General features: G+C 40.5%; 1 protein-coding gene across 1 annotated transcript; it reads right to left on the bottom strand.

The window, feature by feature from the left end:
* Window positions 1-279: 279 nt before the first annotated feature.
* On the bottom strand, window positions 280-17,886 carry LOC128644491 (glutamine and serine-rich protein 1-like; the record flags this gene model as incomplete). The annotated part of the gene is made up of 5 exons (XM_053697074.1): window positions 280-485; window positions 2,418-2,558; window positions 16,022-16,224; window positions 16,748-16,881; window positions 17,770-17,886. Coding segments are annotated over 5 exons (786 nt in total), but the record flags the coding sequence as incomplete, so codon positions are not given.
* Between the last annotated feature and the right edge of the window lie 1,711 nt (window positions 17,887-19,597).

Here is a 19,597-nt window from a genome sequence, read left to right as displayed (position 1 = left end):
GAAAGACTCTCCCTGCATCTCCGGACTCTAACTTTCGCCCAGGCTCTCACTGAGAGACTGACAGGACTACTTAACACTCCAGTCCCACTGCGAAGAGTACTACCCTCCATAAGACTACTATGAAACTCCGGCACTCCTCTGCCATCCTCCTGTGACGAAAGGCAAAGAATGACTGGGGGATGAGGGAAGTGGGGGAGGTATTTAAGCCTTTGGCTGGGGTGTCTTTGCCTCCTCTTGGTGACCAGGTTCTTAATACCCAATAGTAATGAATGAAGCCGTAGATTCTCCTCCCCTTTAGATGGAAATAAGTGATCTAAAAAAATAAAGCATTTTTTTTCTAACTACAACATTCATTTCTAGGTTTATGGGACACAGCATTGTTTGTACCTTTAAAGGCTGATTCAGCTGTAATTTTGTAAGTAATCTTCTTCTGTTGTCATTTAACATGCCTTCAATCTTTCTCATGTGAGGCAGGAGGACATCATCTAAAAAACAGATCATCAAAATATGTAAGTGGTAAGCTTTGGAATGAAAATACCCTAAATGAATAGCATTAATGTATACTTAAAGGGGCAGTAAACACTAAATAAATGCTAGGTAGAATGATGCATTCAAAGAAAAGATTAGTCTGAGAATAACATGTAGATGTATTTTAAAAAAAGTTTCATTAGCTGTTTAAATATTGACAAAATAACTGTAAAGTTTTAGTGTCTATAAAACAATGGGAGCAGCCATGTTGTAGGTTACGTTCTCAGCTGTGGCCAATTAGGGACAGTAATAAAATAGGTCACTAGAGCGTGCAGCCAATGGCTCTGTGGAATATAACAGTGCTCTGCACTTTCTATTTCAAACCGGAACTTAACAGCTCACAATTTCAGAATAGAATTACAGGAAAAGGGTACAAAATAAATAAATGAAAGTTTATTGCAGTTTTTTTTTTATATATACGATTTATCATTTTATATTACCATCGCAAAGTGTTTAATGTCCCTTTAACACATGAACACTAATTTATGCCATTGGTCCCAATTTAACAAAGTCTGGCGGACCTGATCCGACAGTGCGGATCAGATCCGCCAGACCACGCTGAATACGGCGAGCAATACGCTCGCCGTATTCAGCATTGCACCAGCAGCTCACAAGAGCTGCTGGTGCAACGCCGCCCCCAGCAGACTCGCGGCCAATGGGCCGCCAGCAGGGGGGTGTCAATCAACCCGATCATACTCTATCGGGTTGATTTCCGGCAATGTCTGTCCGCCTGCTCAGAGCAGGCGGACAGGTTATGGAGCAGCGGTCTTTGTGACTGCTGCTTCATAACTGCTGTTTCTGGCGAGCCTGCAGGCTCGCCAGAAACACGGGGCATCAAGCTCCATTCGGAGCTTGATAGATAGGCCCCATTGTGTGCAGTGCTGTACACAAAATTCATACACAAATGGTAATGCTTTATGTGATAATACACTATATGACAACTTTTTAGAATAATGTCATATCTTAGCCTTGCATGCTTTATAGATAGTTACAATGGTCAGTTTAATCTACAGTAGCTTCTTATAATGGTACATGAATTCTTATGAAACATCCCTTAATCTAAGCCTCACTCTCTGAGCAGAATAGTGGATTTATAAATGTACACTTAATTGTAACTAACAGCAAGCTGCATAATAAAGAATAGATATTTTTATTAATTATACATAAAATGATTTTAGTATAGCTCTCAAAAAAAAAAAAAAAAAAGGACGACATACATGCACAGAAGAATTTGAATTATCGTGGAAAAATGACATACCCTTATTCGTTAGAGTGTGTAATGTAAACACTAACAAGTACAACTCTGCATCTCTAGGTTTTTAACCCCCACAAAGGTGTTAAAATTATAGTTAAAGTGCTGGACCAGCAGTGCTCTGCATACCTTGATCGGTACTTTAAATATGTGTTTACCACAAAGAGTTGCAGGGTTTGCTAGCATTAAAATGTTCTCGCAAATTAGAGTATGCAATTTGTCCACTATAATAGCCCTTTAAAAACAATTTTTACTTAAATGTTTCCCACTTTTAAAAAAACCTTAAATCCACAATGTGAAAAAGTTCTATACTATATTAGTTATTTCCAATACAGCTCACTCAAAATGTCTCCTGGATTCTTCTTCACATCATAAACAAAGCATCAGTGTAGAACTAGTAGAACAGAACAGTCTTACAAAGCACCAAGAAACACAAAAGAACTGCTCACAATAAATTAGTATATGATGAAAACAAATTAGAGTTCAGTTTACTCTCAGCAAGCTGTAAAAGAAATGTAAATTTACAAATAGCAGAACAAATTATAATATTAAAAGTATTACACTGCCCCCACATGGCTACTTCATAATACCACATGGCTGACATAACGTTCTGTGCAAAACAATGCAGATTTCTTACCATTGTTTTTTTCTAATGTTTGTATCATGTCGCCATCCAATGCAATTCCAACAAGTAACTCAACGTAGCCTTTGAATGTCTCCTTCATGGCCCGAGTATTCAAAAAGCGAGTTGTAACCGGTGGTGGTGGAGGTTCAAACTCTAAAAAACATTGCAGATGGCAAGTAAATATTTGATCTTAAAGGGACAGTCTACTCCAGAAATGCTATTGTTTAAAAACATAAATTATGCTTACCTGATAATTTTCTTTTCTTCTGACGGGAAGAGTCCACAGCTGCATTCATTACTTTTGGGAAATACAGAACCTGGCCACCAAGAGGAGGCAAAGACACCCCAGTCAAAAGGCTTAAATACCTCCCCCCACTTCCCTCATCCCCCAGTCATTCTGCCAAGGGAACAAGGAACAGTAGGAGAAATATCAGGGTGAAAAAAAAGGTGCCAGAAGAACAAAAAATTACAGCCGCCTCATAGATAAAAACACGGGCGGGAGCTGTGGACTCTTCCTGTCAGAAGAAAAGAAAATTCAGCATAATTTATGTTTTTCTTCTTAAATAGGAAGAGTCCACAGCTGCATTCATTACTTTTGGGAAAACAATACCTAAGCTAGAGGACACTGAATGCAAACAACGAGTGGGTTCAAAAGGCGGCCTCTTCGAAACGCACCACAGCCTGAATTACCCGACAGAGAGTTGATGCTGTGAGGCGTGCAGCGTTACTGGCAACAGCCGTGGAACCGGCTAAGGGACCGGAAGTGACACCGGTCTATCAAATTTCAGGTTCAACCCACCAGGAAAACGGAGTGCCGTAGCTGTGGCGAAACCAAGCCACAAGTCCAGATCCAGAATACATTCTTAAAAAAAAAAAAAACAACAAAAAAAAAAAGACGACGACACAGGTGAAAACCCGAAGCCCAGGTAACTGCATATTAGTTACACCGCCAGCAAAGCCGAGCTAGAGACCACTCAGTCCCAGAGTCCGTCGAGCACAAACAGCCTTCGAGGAGTCAGCCCCGTGGCTCTCGACTCCCATGAAGGTACCCGGCCGAAAGACAAGGACCGCTACCTGCCCCCAAAAAGTAGAACAGATTCCCATAAGAATCCAAAGGATCAATCCACACGGCTCATAAACCTAGAACAACCCACGGTTGTCTTATGATAGTAGCGCCCAGGGAGACAAACTCCCTAGAAACACAAGGATCCAATAAAAAAAAAAAAAAAAAAAAAGGAGAGATCCATACACAGGGAAACACGTCCCAAAAGGGACTTAAGGGGCACCCTCATATCCCCGACCCCGTACATACCATAAAGGTACTCCAGAAAACCATGAGTTCCGTATTGCCTCGTATCAGATCGAAACCTGCAGGCTAGGCAATCAGAGACAGCAGAAATAGGATAACTAACCCAGCAGTAAGTAAAGAGCTCTCCAGGAAAACACCAAACCGTCTGAAGAGGAACTCACAATGTCCAGCTTCCAGGTAGGAAAGCGGACTCAACCATCGTGAAACCCAAACCACCGAAGGCGTTTTAAAGTCTGCTAGCACACATTCAAAGTGCAATAGCTGTAGCTGGTTTCAAACGGCAAACCTTCCAAAGTCTCAACAACAGCCCTCAGATACCGGGCTCTAAGGAGCGTCCCAGCACCAGATGCCAGTAGAAAATAGGAGGACATCAAAAGTCCTCCCACCGAAGGGGAGGACCGACTCTGGAAGAAAATGGTCAACACTGCGTAGATTAACCGATCCCCGACCTTCCCTCCAAGGTAATGGTCACAGCCCAAAGGCTAGTTCGCTAAAGACCAAAGACAAGAGTCCCAGACCTCTGGAAGAAAAAGAGATGGGTCAACAAGGAACAAAGCCCCTGAGTAGACCTCTGACCACTACTACAAACGGCATGCTACAGTGAGTCAGGATAGACTTTGTGCTCGGGTACGAGACCCACCTACCCTGACGTTTTCCTCAAAGAGGAACACTTCCCAATGGAAGAGGGCTCACAGACCCCCAGCATCTATATATCAGAATCCAACATTTAACAGGAGCCCCAACAAGGTTCAAACCCCCAGCCTTCCGCTGCAGGAGCGGTGTAACCAGTTACTACTCCACATCTAACTTTCCAGGATTCTGATAACGCAAGAAGGGAAAAACCCTTACAAGGCAAGAAAAAAAGGACCCACAGGTCGCCACAGATACTAAGGTAACTCCGAACCAGGAGAACCCATCCCCCACACTCTAGGAGAGAAGGAGACCAAAGCAACGGAAACCACCCTACCATAGAGGCGAGACTCCTCGGCCATATCGCCAACCCAGTTGAAAGATACCTGGAGTCTACAAGGAACACTGAATGCGCCAGAAGACCAGTAGGTATCCGTCAGAGAGACCTAGAACCTAAGCCACAGGCAGATAGGCATCTCGCATGAGAAACAGAGCCCCGCCCCTCTCTGAGAGGGGCACACGGAACCACAAACACCTAAGGAGAAACAGAACTGTCCACACCCATCCAGGGAGAGACATGGACCTAGGCCAGAGTTCTCAAAAAACGGAATTGATAGAAAGATCTAACTTCCAGAGGAACCCTAAGCTGCCTCCTATGATTAGGAGCGCACCATCTAAAGTCTGTAGACTTGGCGATCTAGCAACAGCCTCAAACCCAAGAGTCTTAAAGAACTCCTGAACAGTTTGAGAATTCAGCACTCTTGGATTGCAAGGAAAAATCTTGTAGACAAGCGTAACCACGTGTTACACAAACTAGCAAGGTAGCAACCAACACCCAAAGGTGAATGTGAACCCTGAACCTTACTTGCCATCCCAGAGAGATAGACGTAAAGCACCCTCCACGAAGCCCTTAACAGATCATCAAGGATAAATGGTCAACTACAGGACCCCAGAATGGCGACCGTCTGTAACCGACCTTGACTCTTCACTGTTAAGCCCCAAGGCTAGATATGCAACGAGGACACAGATAACACCCGAACGTCGAAGACTATGGTCAGACCAAGTGTATAATATGGAAGAGACAACAGCCAGGATCGATCTTCCGAAAAAAAAAAAAACCTTTGACAGGGTAAAAGCTTGAAGCCTTGCAGCTCCCCACAGAAGGCAGGAAACCCCTGCACTCCACCTCTTAGAGTAATGCATCTCTGAGCAAAGAAAGGACATGCCTGTGCTTCCAGGCCAGATGACCCGCCCAAGGCGGGAAGGGGAAAGACTCCGCCACCGCAAGAAAATGTTTAATAGGCCAAAGAATCAGCCTCCGGAAGAACCTCAAGTGAAGACGCAAATCATTCACCACTGGGAACACCAGACCACATAGGTCACTCACATCTCCCAACTCCAAAGGAATGAAAACTATGGTTCTGAGTTCCCAGGGACTTGAAAGAACCATGATGACGTCTACAAAAACAGATCCATATCCCAGGCAAGTAGCCAGAAAAAGCCAACTTTAGATCGGCACTCACAACCCTCTATCAGAGGGGTTGTATCTAAACACTAGGCCTCATACTTCGAATAGGATCCGAGCGCGGAGTCCATAGCAATAGGCCAAGTGACATACAGAATCCGACAGGAGTAAATCAGCACCACGAGGGTGACATGAACCCAGGTAAAAGCAGAAAAGCGTCCGACCAGTACCTGCCTGGTATAAGGACACTCCAGAACTGCCCAAGGTCCAAGAAAACTCAACCCGAAGGATCGATAAATGAACTAGAAAACATAATTCTATTATTCAAAAAGTGTGCAACTTCCGTGGAAGTGCCAACGCGACCAAAATCGCAAGTATCGGTTACAGAGAAGAACGTTCTTACAAATGAAAATCTAACAGACATGAGTTTAAGAAAAACAAATGAAACATATCCACCCATCGGGTGAATGCCCAAGGTGAATGAGAACGCCAATGGGACCAGCCGATCAGAGGCCACATTCACCCAAGCTCAGAACTAGAACCGAAACATAAAGAAAAAATAAAACAGAGACGTTAAGGAGATTGGCTTCATCCCCCAAACGTCGCATCCAATTTCCATCCAGCGTCTAAGGCCTTGGATCCCTTGGCCCATTAGGACTGGGATCCTCTAACATCGCCAAAACATGCCTTAAAAGAACACAAAGACGTGCCAGCCTATAACGGAAGGCAAAATTATCCCTCATCGGATCAACGAAAAACCCCGACCCCCCCTGAGGTTCGGGCCCCTGAAGCCTCAGAGGCCAACGCTTCCCCAGGAGGCCGAACTGAATCAGGCGATCCCCTGCCCGACGGCCCTGGTTATCAGAACACGGACAGTATCTGTGAAATATTTTGCTTGGGAGATATAAATGAGTCAGTGCCATAGAAATGGCCATGCGGAACCGTGACCTAACCTCTGGAGGAAACAAGCCACCCTCTGGAGGAGTAAAGGCCATATGGACCCCTGCTTGTGTAGCCGATAAAGGGTTTGGGGCACGCGCCTCACGGGACATGGAAACCACGGAGGCGGATGGCTCAATGCACTCTAAGCTCCCTGATTCGGGAGAAGAGAGTACTCTAGAACGACAATCGGAACATAACTGATGGGCATTGATTACCCGGGCCATTTCATATTCATCACAAGACGCAGTCTCCATATCGGAGACATCTGTGTCTAACGTATCAGAATCCTCCATAATCTTGGGATTACAAAAATGGCAAAAACTAACTGGCACCCTTTTTACACCCCCAATGGCTGGGGCACTCACCACCTCCTGTGAACCAGATAACTCACAAGCCTTTAGACTCTGTCACACACAGTCAGCATACGGAAGTGAGAAACACAGTAACCGCACCCGTCACAAGGTGTACCGTGCCAGTCACAAAAAGGGTACGCAATTTAGAGAGATTACGTCATTCAGATAAGGCCGTTATGTTCCGTAAAGCCATGAGCCTAGGTATTGCTACACATTAGCAGATAGAACCCTGTTCAATAACCCCCCTCAGGAGATATTAACCCATGATTCCTTATAAAAAACATAATTTATGTAAGAACTTACCTGATAAATTAATTTCTTTCATATTAGCAAGAGTCCATGAGCTAGTGACGTATGGGATATACATTCCTACCAGGAGGGGCAAAGTTTTCCAAACCTCAAAATGCCTATAAATACACCCCTCACCACACCCACAAATCAGTTTAACGAATAGCCAAGAACTGGGGTGAAAAGAAAAAAGTGTGAAGCATAAATATAAGGAATTGGAATAATTGTGCTTTATACAAAAAAATCATAACCACCACAAAAAAAGGGTGGACCTCATGGACTCTTGCTAATATGAAAAATGAATTTATCAGGTAAGTTCTTACATAAATTATGTTTTCTTTCATGTAATTAGCAAGAGTCCATGAGCTAGTGACGTATGGGATAATGACTACCCAAGATGTGGATCTTCCACGCAAGAGCCACTAGAGAGGGAGGGATAAAATAAAGACAGCCAATTCCGCTGAAAAAAATCCACACCCAAAAATAAAGTTTAAATCTTATAAAGAAAAAAACTGAAAATATAAGCAGAAGATTCAAACTGAAACAGCTGCCTGAAGTACTTTTCTACCAAAGACAGCTTCAGAAGAAGAAATCACATCAAAAAGGTAGAATTTAGTAAAAGTATGCAAAGAAGACCAAGTTGCTGCTTTGCAAATCTGATCAACCGAAGCTTCATTCCTAAACGCCCAGGAAGTAGAAACTGACCTAGTAGAATGAGCTGTAATCCTTTGAGGCGGAGTTTTACCTGACTCAACATAAGCATGATGAATTAAAGATTTCAACCAAGATGCCAAAGAAATGGCAGAGGCCTTCTGACCTTTCCTAGAACCGGAAAAGATAACAAATAGACTAGAAGTCTTTCGGAAATTCTTAGTAGCTTCAACATAATATTTCAAAGCTCTAACTACATCCAAAGAATGCAATGATTTCTCCTTAGAATTCTTAGGATTAGGACATAATGAAGGAACCACAATTTCTCTACTAATGTTGTTGGAATTCACAACCTTAGGTAAAAATTTAAAAGAAGTTCGCAACACCGCCTTATCCTGGTGAAAAATCAGAAAAGGAGACTCACAAGAAAGAGCAGATAATTCAGAAACTCTTCTGGCAGAACAGATGGCCAAAAGGAACAAAACTTTCCAAGAAAGTAATTTAATGTCCAATGAATGCATAGGTTCAAACGGAGGAGCTTGAAGAGCCCTCAGAACCAAATTCAAACTCCAAGGAGGAGAAATTGACTTAATGACAGGTTTTATACGAACCAAAGCTTGTACAAAACAATGAATATCAGGAAGATTAGCAATCTTTCTGTGAAAAAGAACAGAAAGAGCAGAGATTTGTCCTTTCAAGGAACTTGCAGACAAACCTTTATCCAAACCATCCTGAAGAAACTGTAAAATTCTCGGAATTCTAAAAGAATGCCAGGAAAAATGATGAGAAAGACACCAAGAAATATAAGTCTTCCAGACTCTATAATATATCTCCCTAGATACAGATTTATGAGCCTGTAACATAGTATTAATCACAGAGTCAGAGAAACCTCTTTGACTAAGAATCAAGCGTTCAATCTCCATACCTTTAAATTTAAGGATTTGAGATCCTGATGGAAAAAAGGACCTTGCGACAGAAGGTCTGGCCTTAACGGAAGAGTCCACGGTTGGCAAGAGGCCATCCGGACAAGATCCGCATACCAAAACCTGTGAGGCCATGCTGGAGCTACCAGCAGAACAAACGAGCATTCCTTCAGAATCTTGGAGATTACTCTTGGAAGAAGAACTAGAGGTGTAAAGATATAGGCAGGATGATACTTCCAAGGAAGTGACAATGCATCCACTGCTACCGCTTGAGGATCCCTGGATCTGGACAGATACCTGGGAAGTTTCTTGTTTAGATGAGAGGCCATCAAATCTATTTCTGGAAGTCCCCACATTTGAACAATCTGAAGAAATACCTCTGGGTGAAGAGACCATTTGCCCGGATGTAACGTTTGGCGACTGAGATAATCCGCTTCCCAATTGTCTATACCTGGGATATGAACCGCAGAAACTAGACAGGAGCTGGATTCCGCCCATACCAGAATTCGAGATACTTCTTTCATAGCCAGAGGACTGTGAGTCCCTCCTTGATGATTGATGTATGGCACAGTTGTGACATTGTCTGTCTGAAAACAAATGAACGATTCTCTCTTTAGAAGAGGCCAAGACTGAAGAGCTCTGAAAATTGCACGGAGTTCCAAAATATTGATCGGTAATCTCACCTCCTGAGATTCCCAAACCCCTTGTGCTGTCAGAGACCCCCACACAGCTCCCCAACCTGTAAGACTTGCATCTGTTGAAATTACAGTCCAGGTCGGAAGAACAAAAGAAGCCCCCTGAACTAAAACGATAGTGATCTGTCCACCACGTCAGAGAGTGTCGTACAATCGGTTTTAAAGATATTAATTGAGATATCTTTGTGTAATCCCTGCACCACTGGTTCAGCATACAGAGCTGAAGAGGCCGCATGTGAAAACGAGCAAAGGGGATCGCGTCCGATGCAGCAGTCATAAGACCTAGAATTTCCATGCATAAGGCTACCAAAGGGAATGATTGTGACTGAAGGTTTCGACAAGCTGATATCAATTTTAGACGTCTCTTGTCTGTCAAAGATAGAGTCATGGACACTGAATCTATCTGGAAACCTAAAAAGGTTACCTGTGTCTGAGGAATCAATGAACTTTTTGGTAAATTGATCCTCCAACCATGATGTTGAAGAAACAACACAAGTCGATTCTTATGAGATTCTGCTAAATGTGAAGACTGAGCAAGTACCAAGATATCGTCCAAATAAGGAAATACCACAATACCCTGTTCTCTGATTACAGACAGAAGGGCACCGAGAACCTTCGTAAAAATTCTTGGAGCTGTAGCTAGGCCAAACGGCAGAGCCACAAACTGGTAATGCTTGTCTAGTAAAGAGAATCTCAGAAACTGATAGTGATCTGGATGAATCGGAATATGCAGATATGCATCCTGTAAATCTATTGTAGACATATAATGCCCTTGCTGAACAAAAGGCAGGATAGTCCTTACAGTTACCATTTTGAATGTTGGTATCCTTACATAACGATTCAATATTTTTAGATCCAGAACTGGTCTGAAGGAATTCTCCTTCTTTGGTACAATGAAGAAATTTGAATAAAACCCCAGTCCCTGTTCCAGAACTGGAACTGGCATAATTACTCCAGCCAACTCTAGATCTGAAACACATTTCAGAAATGCTTGAGCCTTCGCTGGGTTTACTGGGACACGGGAAAGAAAACCTAACAGCCCACAGGGAAAAAAAAGAGTCAAATTTTTGAAGGTAAGAAAAAAAGATTAATTCAAATGCATTATCCCAAATATGAAACTGACTGTCTGAAAAATAAGGAATGTTGAACATTCTGAGTCAAGGCAAATAAATGTTTGAATACATATATTTAGAACTTTATAAACAAAGTGCCCAACCATAGCTTAGAGTGTCACAGAAAATAAGATTTACTTACCCCAGGACACTCATCTACATATAGCAGATAGCCAAACCAGTACTGAAACTGTAATCAGCAGAGGTAATGGTATATATATATAAGAGTATATCGTCGATCTGAAAAGGGAGGTAAGAGATGAATCTCTACGACCGATAACAGAGAACCTATGAAATAGACCCCGTAGAAGGAGATCACTGCATTCAAATAGGCAATACTCTCTTCACATCCCTCTGACATTCACTGCACGCTGAGAGGAAAACCGGGCTCCAACCTGCTGCGGAGCGCATATCAACGTAGAATCTAGCACAAACTTACTTCACCACCTCCATAGGAGGCAAAGTTTGTAAAACTGAATTGTGGGTGTGGTGAGGGGTGTATTTATAGGCATTTTAAGGTTTGGGAAACTTTGCCCCTCCTGGTAGGAATGTATATCCCATACGTCACTAGCTCATGGACTCTTGCTAATTACATGAAAGAAAATCTCTTTGCAGGAGGCCTTATCTTGAAGCCAATTCTGTACCCTTCTGAAACAATGTTCTGAATCCAAAGATTGTGAACGGAATTGATCCAAATTTCTTTGAAAAAACGTAATCTGCCCCCTACCAGCTGAGCTGGAATGAGGGCTGCACCTTCATGTGGACTTAGGAGCTGGCTTTGATTTTCTAAAAGGCTTGGATTTATTCCAGACTGGAGATGGTTTCCAAACTGATACCACTCCTGTGGGTGAAGGATCAGGCTTTTGTTCCTTATTGTGACGAAAGGAACGAAAACGATTATTAGACCTATATTTACATTTAGATTTTTTATCCTGTGGTAAAAAAGTTCCTTTCCCTCCAGTAACAGTTGAGATAATAGAATCCAACTGAGAACCAAACAATTTATTACCCTGGAAAGAAAAGGAAAGCAGAGTAGACTTAGAAGACATATCAGCATTCCAAGTTTTAAGCCATAAAGCTCTTCTAGCTAAAATAGCTAGAGACATATACCTGACATCAACTCTAATGATATCAAAGATGGCATCACAAATAAAATTATTAGCATGTTGAAGAAGAATAATAATGCTATGAGAATTATGATCTGTTACTTGTTGCGCTAAAGCTTCTAACCAAAAAGTTGAAGCTGCAGCAACATCCGCTAAAGATATAGCAGGTCTAAGAAGATTACCTGAACACAAGTAAGCTTTTCTTAGAAAGGATTCAATTTTCCTATCTAAAGGATCCTTAAAGGAAGTACCATCTGCCGTAGGAATAGTAGTACGCTTAGCAAGAGTAGAGACAGCCCTATCAACCTTAGGGATTTTGTCCCAAAACTCTAATCTGTCAGATGGCACTGGATATAATTGCTTAAAACGTTTAGAAGGAGTAAATGAATTACCCAAATTATTCCATTCCCTGGAAATTACTTCAGAAATAGCACTAGGGACAGGAAAAACTTCTGGAATAACTACAGGAGATTTAAAAACCTTATCTAAACGTTTAGATTTAGTATCAAGAGGACCAGAATCCTCAATTTCTAATGCAATTAGGACTTCTTTAAGTAAAGAACGAATACATTCCATTTTAAATAAATATGAAGATTTATCAGCATCAACCTCTGAGACAGAATCCTCTGAACCAGAAGAACCATTATCAGAATGATGATGTTCATTTAAAAATTCATCTGAAAAATGAGAAGTTTTAAAAGACTTTTTACGTTTACTAGAAGGAGGAATAACAGACATAGCCTTCTTAATGGATTTAGAAACAACATCTCTTATGTTATCAGGAACACTCTGAGTATTAGATGTTGACGGAACAGCATCAGGTAATGTAACAGTACTAAAGGAAATATTATCTGCATTAACAAGTTTGTCATGACAAACAGTACAAACAACAGCTGGAGGAACAGATACCATAAGTTTACAGCAGATACAATTAGCTTTGGTAGCTCCAGCACCAAGCAGCGATTTTCCAGAAGTATCTTCTGACTCAGGGTCAATCTGGGACATCTTGCAATATGTAATAGAAAAAACAACATATAAAGCAAAATTGATCAAATTCCTTAAATGACAGTTTCAGGAATGGGAAAAAATGCCAGTGAACAAGCTTCTAGCAACCAGAAGCAATAAATAATGAGACTTTAATAATGTGGAGACAATAGTGACGCCCTTATTTTTTTAGCGCCAAAAATGACGCCCACATTATTTGGCGCCTAAATGCTTTTGGCGCCAAAAATGACGCCATATCCGGAACGCCGACACTTTTGGCGCAAAAGAGCGTAAAAAATGACGCAACTTCCGGCGACACGTATGACGCCGGAAAAAGGAAAAAAATTTTTGCGCCAAAAAAGTCAGCGCCAAGAATGACGCAATAAAATGAAGCATTTTCAGCCCCGCGAGCCTAACAGCCCACAGGGAAAAAGTCAAATTTTAAGGTAAGAAAAAAATTGATTTATTCATATGCATTATCCCAAATATGAAACTGACTGTCTGAAATAAGGAATGTTGAACATCCTGAGTCAAGGCAAATAAATGTTTGAATACATATATTTAGAACTTTATAAAAAAGTGCCCAACCATAGCTTAGAGTGTCACAGAAAATAAGACTTACTTACCCCAGGACACTCATCTACATGTTGTAGAAAGCCAAAGCAGTACTGAAACGAAAATCAGCAGAGGTAATGGTATATAAATAAGAGTATATCGTCGATCTGAAAAGGGAGGTAAGAGATGAATCTCTACGACCGATAACAGAGAACCTATGAAATAGACCCCGTAGAAGGAGATAATTGAATTCAAATAGGCAATACTATCCTCACATCCCTCTGACATTCACTGCACGCTGAGAGGAAAACCGGGCTCCAACCTGCTGCGGAGCGCATATCAACGCAGAATCTAGCACAAACTTACTATACCACCTCCATAGGAGGCAAAGTTTGTAAAACTGATTTGTGGGTGTGGTGAGGGGTGTATTTATAGGCATTTTGAGGTTTGGGAAACTTTGCCCCTCCTGGTAGGAATGTATATCCCATACGTCACTAGCTCATGGACTCTTGCTAATTACATGAAAGAAATAAAAGGAGTTCCACTGGGACCCTACCTTGTTTTGTTAACATTACATTCACATATCAAAATAAAATGAAACAATCTTACCGGAATCTACGCCATGTATCTAAGCCTCTGCAGACTGCCCCCTTATATCAGTTCTTTTGACAGACTTGCATTTAACCCAATCAGTGCTGACTCCACAGGAGTGAGCACAATATTATCTATATGAACTAGCGCTGTCTAGATGTAAAAAACTGTCAAAATGCCCTGAGATAAGAGGCAGCATTCAAGGGTTTAGAGACCACCTAGGTTTAGCTTTCAAAAAAGAATACCAAAAGAAAAAAGCAAATTTGATGATAAAACTAAATTGGAAAATTGTTTAAAATTGCATGACCTATCTCAATGTTTTTCAAACCTGACCTCAGGACTCCCTAACGTCAGATTTTCAGGATCACCTTGAGTGAGAGCAGGTAAAATAAAAATGTTTACTAATCACTGGAAAAAGAAGAACAGAAAAAGCGCAACCACGACTCAAGGTAAAATGTTTAATATCTTCACTCTGAGCATGTAATAAGTTGCACTTACAAGAAATTTAAAATAATGATGCCTTTGTAACAACACACAACCTGCAGTTTCTGGTTTCCGAACAGCTGATCCTGCTTCCACCTCTGTGTACCTATAGCGTGTGGAGTCCGTCACTGGCAATCTCGAGGTAAGTCTCTTTAGCCCTTGAAATGGTAGTGATGTCTGTGGCTTTGTCCCCGTCTACGCGTCCAGTGCCTTGATAAAGTCTGCAGAAGCCGGATGAAACGCGTAGACGGGGACAAAGCCACAGACATCACTACCATTTCAAGGGCTAGAGACTTACCTCGAGATTGCCAGTGACGGACTCCACACGCTATAGGTACACAGAGGTGGAAGCAGGATCAGCTGTTCTGAAACCGGAAACTGCAGACTGTGTGTTGTTACAAAGGCATCATTATTTTAAATTTCTTGTAAGTGAAACTTATTACATGCTCAGAGTGAAGATATTAAACATTTTACCTTGAGTCGTGGTTGCGCTTTTTCTGTTTGTCTGTTTCCAGTGTTGTTGTTGGCTGAACACTCCTTAGTGTTTAGTGAATTGTGAAGCAGCACCGCGATCGTGTGAACGCAGGAGAGATTTCGTATCCAGTTGAAGCAAAGGGTTTCTTTCAACAAATAGATCTACCATACTCTCTGAGTCACAAAGGTGATTTATGGTCAGTATAATCTTGGGAATTATTGGGATAATCCTCCCTTAATAACATATGTATCTACCTGACAGAATTGTGAATATAATAATTATTTTTTATCTCAAGGCTACTAAATCTTTTATGTGGTATTAAGACAATGATTGTTTAACAGAATTTGTATGTAGAATATCTTGCAACATAACAGCAAGAGTGTCTTAAACATTTTACTCGATTGAAGCCTATTATTGTAATTGTCTGTTAGTGCAGTTGGTTTGTTAGTTAGGTTTACTAATCAACTGATTATTTCACCTATTCTCCATTTCAGATATCCTCAAAATCTGGCATGTAAGGAAGGCCTGAGGACAGGTTTGAAAACCAGTGCCCTATCTGAATCATGAAAGTTTCATTTTGACTTTACTGTCCCTTTAAGCAATAAAATGTGAACATATTAACTGCCACTGTCCATCACATGAACCACAATGTCTTCTAAAGAGACTTATCTGCATTACATTAAAGGGACAGCGTATGGTAACATTGGTTTCCCCTTAATGAGTTTCCAGTGACTTGTTATATCAACGGCGTATAAAAGTATAAAATATATGGGGAAATTGCATCAGTTACATTTTTCTATATGAAAGTTATTTTTGCTAGATGAAACCACAAACCATTTAAATGGGCTGAGCTTTTAGGGAAGCAGAAAGCATTTCTTATATTTATCTATTTACACAATGGGCACCTTATGTTACCTTGGTCTGATTACACAAAAAAACAGTACATGTGGGATCTTAAGAAATCAACTTGATAGTAAATTATGAACTTTTAATGGAAGCACGTGTCTTGCCTGCTGTCCAGCATCTCACAAGGTAACCAGATTTATAAGCTTACCTTCCTCATCACTTTGCATATCTGGAGATGAATCAGATTGAGAAGATTCAAATTCTTCTTTCCACTGCTTCCTCTTCTTTGGTGGAGGCTCAGCCTTGGTCTTTGGCTGCTTAGCTTTGGGTTTTACAGTCACAACTTTAGGCGGTGTGGATTTCGGTGGAGAGATTTCTGGTGCTTTGTTACTGGTCTTTGTGTGGGGGGTCCTAAAACAAATCACACACGTGTCACCTACCCATGCGTCACCAAGAATAAAAATCAGAATGGCGTGACCAAATCTTCAGACAAGCTTAAAGGGACATATTAGCACAGGAGCCGAAGATTAATACTTTCTGAACAAGCCAACACCTTGTTTGCAGTCATTGTTTTTTTTAAAAAAAACCTCTCCCAATACCACTAGCTTTACTTGGAGGTGCACTTGTTACTGGGGTAAATAAAGATTGCCACTGTAATTTTGTTAGAAAACTTGCAGTGTTTTGCTTGCATCTTAGCATCTATGTTGAGGCCAGTTAGATGTGTGTCAGGGTTAGACTTGTAAAAGGGCACGGCAGTCTTCACAATTTTTAGAGTTTAATCAACGTAAAGAGGAAAAACAAACAAACAATGGAAGTACACAGGAAATATTTTTCACTACACATAATTACAAATTTTATATTAGAATGTCAAAATGTTTCATGTCCCTTTAGTTTAGTAAACAGTTGAAATTAAGTGAAAATTAGATACTAGTACCTTGCAGGGACTGTAATTTTGCTCTTAGGCTTCAGAGAACAAACACGCACATATTCTTTCTTGTTTGTGTTCTCCACAAACTTCACATATACACGCTTGTACTTGGTTTTTGCATCACCAAAGTATCCAAGATACTACAGAGGAGAAAATGTTACAATTAATTTTTTAGAATTGCTGTTTATATTAAAAAAAAACACAAAGGGACAGTTTACTCAAAAAATGTCTCCCCTTTAATTTGTTCCCAGTGATCCACTTTACCTGCTGGAGTGTATTAAATTGTTTACAAGTATTTCCATTAACCTTATATTGGCATTTGAATTAGTTTATTTAGCCTGTGGTATCCCCACCTATTCTAAAAGTTTTTGGCCTCAAGGTCAAGCTGTGTTAATACAGCCAGTAAAAGAAATAAGGTAATTATTATGTTAATTTTCCATTGTTCTCTCCAAGTATTGATGATTGGTTTACGGACAGATATAAAATAAAGAAGCAGGTATATGTACACAATGTGATAAAGTAATGATATCTTATTATACCTACAAGCTCAACCCATTTTATTAGGTTGTGGCTTCAAAACACAAAACCAGCTATTTAATATATATAAATAAGCAAATCTCATACATTTTATACTCTGCATCTGGTAAAAAAAGTAATTGGAAACACATTAAGGGAAATCAATTTTATAGTAAACTGTCCCTTTAATTTCTAATAGAAGCATATAATATTTAATGGATAATTAGAACTTACTTTACTCAAGCAGCTAACAAATGTGGTTCAGTGTGGCATTGACCTACACTCACACTAAAATTAGTGTTCTGTATACTCATTTTAATGCATTATCCAACTACCATTTTATTATAATCAACACAATTTCTGTTTCATTTCAACATTTAGCTTCTTATAGAACACATTACAATCTGAAAAGCAAACCCGTTTTTAACAATTTTGTACAATATGTTGCAATCTCACAAACATCAAAAAATATTAATAAAAGTAAAACAATCAAATGTAAATATTGTACGTACACTGTTCGTAGCAGCAAATGACCTCTGCTCCTCTCGCACTTCAGGGATAAATTTTTGGAGCAACGCCTTTTGGACTTTCCATATAGCCGGTGGCTCTTTTCCAGTACGTAATGCTTCCTATATACAGCCCAAAAATAACAAGACAGATTGGTGATGGGCTCAAGACCAAAGCAAGACTAAATACTAATATAATCCTCATTTGCTAGTGCATATTAAAAATGGTTGAATTAATTAAATGAGGGACATTTTTGCTATACAATTTTAATGTAATCTGTCTCCAGCCTTATTGTTACATAAAGAAAAGCTGTAGTTGGAGACAAAGCACAAGAGAAAATCAGAAGATACAAAACAAGAAAATAAGAACTTTAACAAGACAGACATTCCTGGAAGGGGATTGCTTGATGCGCTTCTTAAAAACACAATTTATGCATTCTCTTGTGGAGTATCCAGTCCACGGATCATCCATTAATTGTGGGATATTCTCATTCCCAACAGGAAGTTGCAAGAGGACACCCACAGCAGAGCTGTAATATAGCTCCTTCCCTAACTGTCATAGCCAGTCATTCGACCGAAAACAAGCCGAGAAAGGAGGAACCATAGGGTGCAGTGGTTACTGTAGTTTAAATTTAAAAATTACCTGCCTTAAAATGACAGGGCGGGCCGTGGACTGGATACACCACAAGAGAAATAAATTTATCAGGTAAGCATAAATTGTGTTTTCTCTTGTAAGGTGTATCCAGTCCACGGATCATCCATTACTTGTGGGATACCAATACCAAAGCTAAAGTACACGGATGAAGGGAGGGACAAGGCAGGAACTTAAATGGAAGGAACCACTGCCTGTAAAACCTCTCTCCCAAATATAGCCTCCGATGAAGCAAAAGTATAAAATTTGTAAAATTTTGAAAAAGTATGAAGCGAAGACCAAGTCGCCGCCTTGCAAATCTGTTCAACAGAAGCCTTATTTTTAAAGGCCCAAGTGGAAGCCACAGCTCTAGTGGAATGAGCTGTAATCCTTTCAGGAGGCTGCTGTCCAGCAGTCTCATAGGCTAAGCAGATTAAGCTTCTTAGCCAAAAAGAAAAAGAGGTTGCCAAAGCCTTTTGACCTCTCCTCTGTCCAGAGTAGACAACAAACAAAGCAGATGTTTGACGAAAATCTTTAGTAGCTTGTATGTAAAACTTTAAAGCACAGACCACGTCCAGATTGTGTAACACAAGGATGGAACCACAATCTCTTGATTGATATTCTTGTTAGATACCACCTTAGGTAAGAACCCAGGTTTGGTACGCAGGACTACCTTATCCGTATGAAAAATCAGATAAGGAGAATCACATTGTAAGGCAGATAGCTCAGAGACTCTACGAGCCGAGGAAATAGCTACCAAAAAAAAAAAAAACTTTCCAAGATAAAAGTTTGATATCTATGGAATGAATAGGTTCAAACGGAACTTCTTGAAGAACCTTAAGAACCAAGTTTAAGCTCCATGGTGGAGCAACAGGTTTAAACACAGGCTTGATTCAAACTAAAGCCTGACAAAATGCCTGAACGTCTGGAACATCTGCCAGACGCTAGTGCAAAAGAATAGACAGAGCAAAAATCTGTCCCTTTAAGAAACTAGCTGACAATCCTTTCTCCAAACCTTCTTGGAGAAAAGATAAAATCATAGGAATCCTGACCTTACTCCATGAGTAACCCTTGGATTCACACCAATAAAGATATCTACGCCATACCTTATGGTAAATTTTCCTGGTGACAGGCTTTCGTGCCTGTATTAAGGTATCAATAACTGACTCGGAGAAGCCACGCTTTGATAAAATCAAGCATTCA

This window comes from Bombina bombina, unplaced genomic scaffold (genome assembly GCF_027579735.1).
Source record: "Bombina bombina isolate aBomBom1 unplaced genomic scaffold, aBomBom1.pri scaffold_2166, whole genome shotgun sequence".
Classification (NCBI taxonomy): domain Eukaryota; kingdom Metazoa; phylum Chordata; class Amphibia; order Anura; family Bombinatoridae; genus Bombina; species Bombina bombina.
The sequence above is the reverse complement of the archived record's forward strand: the minus strand, read 5'-3'. Positions and strand labels throughout refer to the sequence as shown.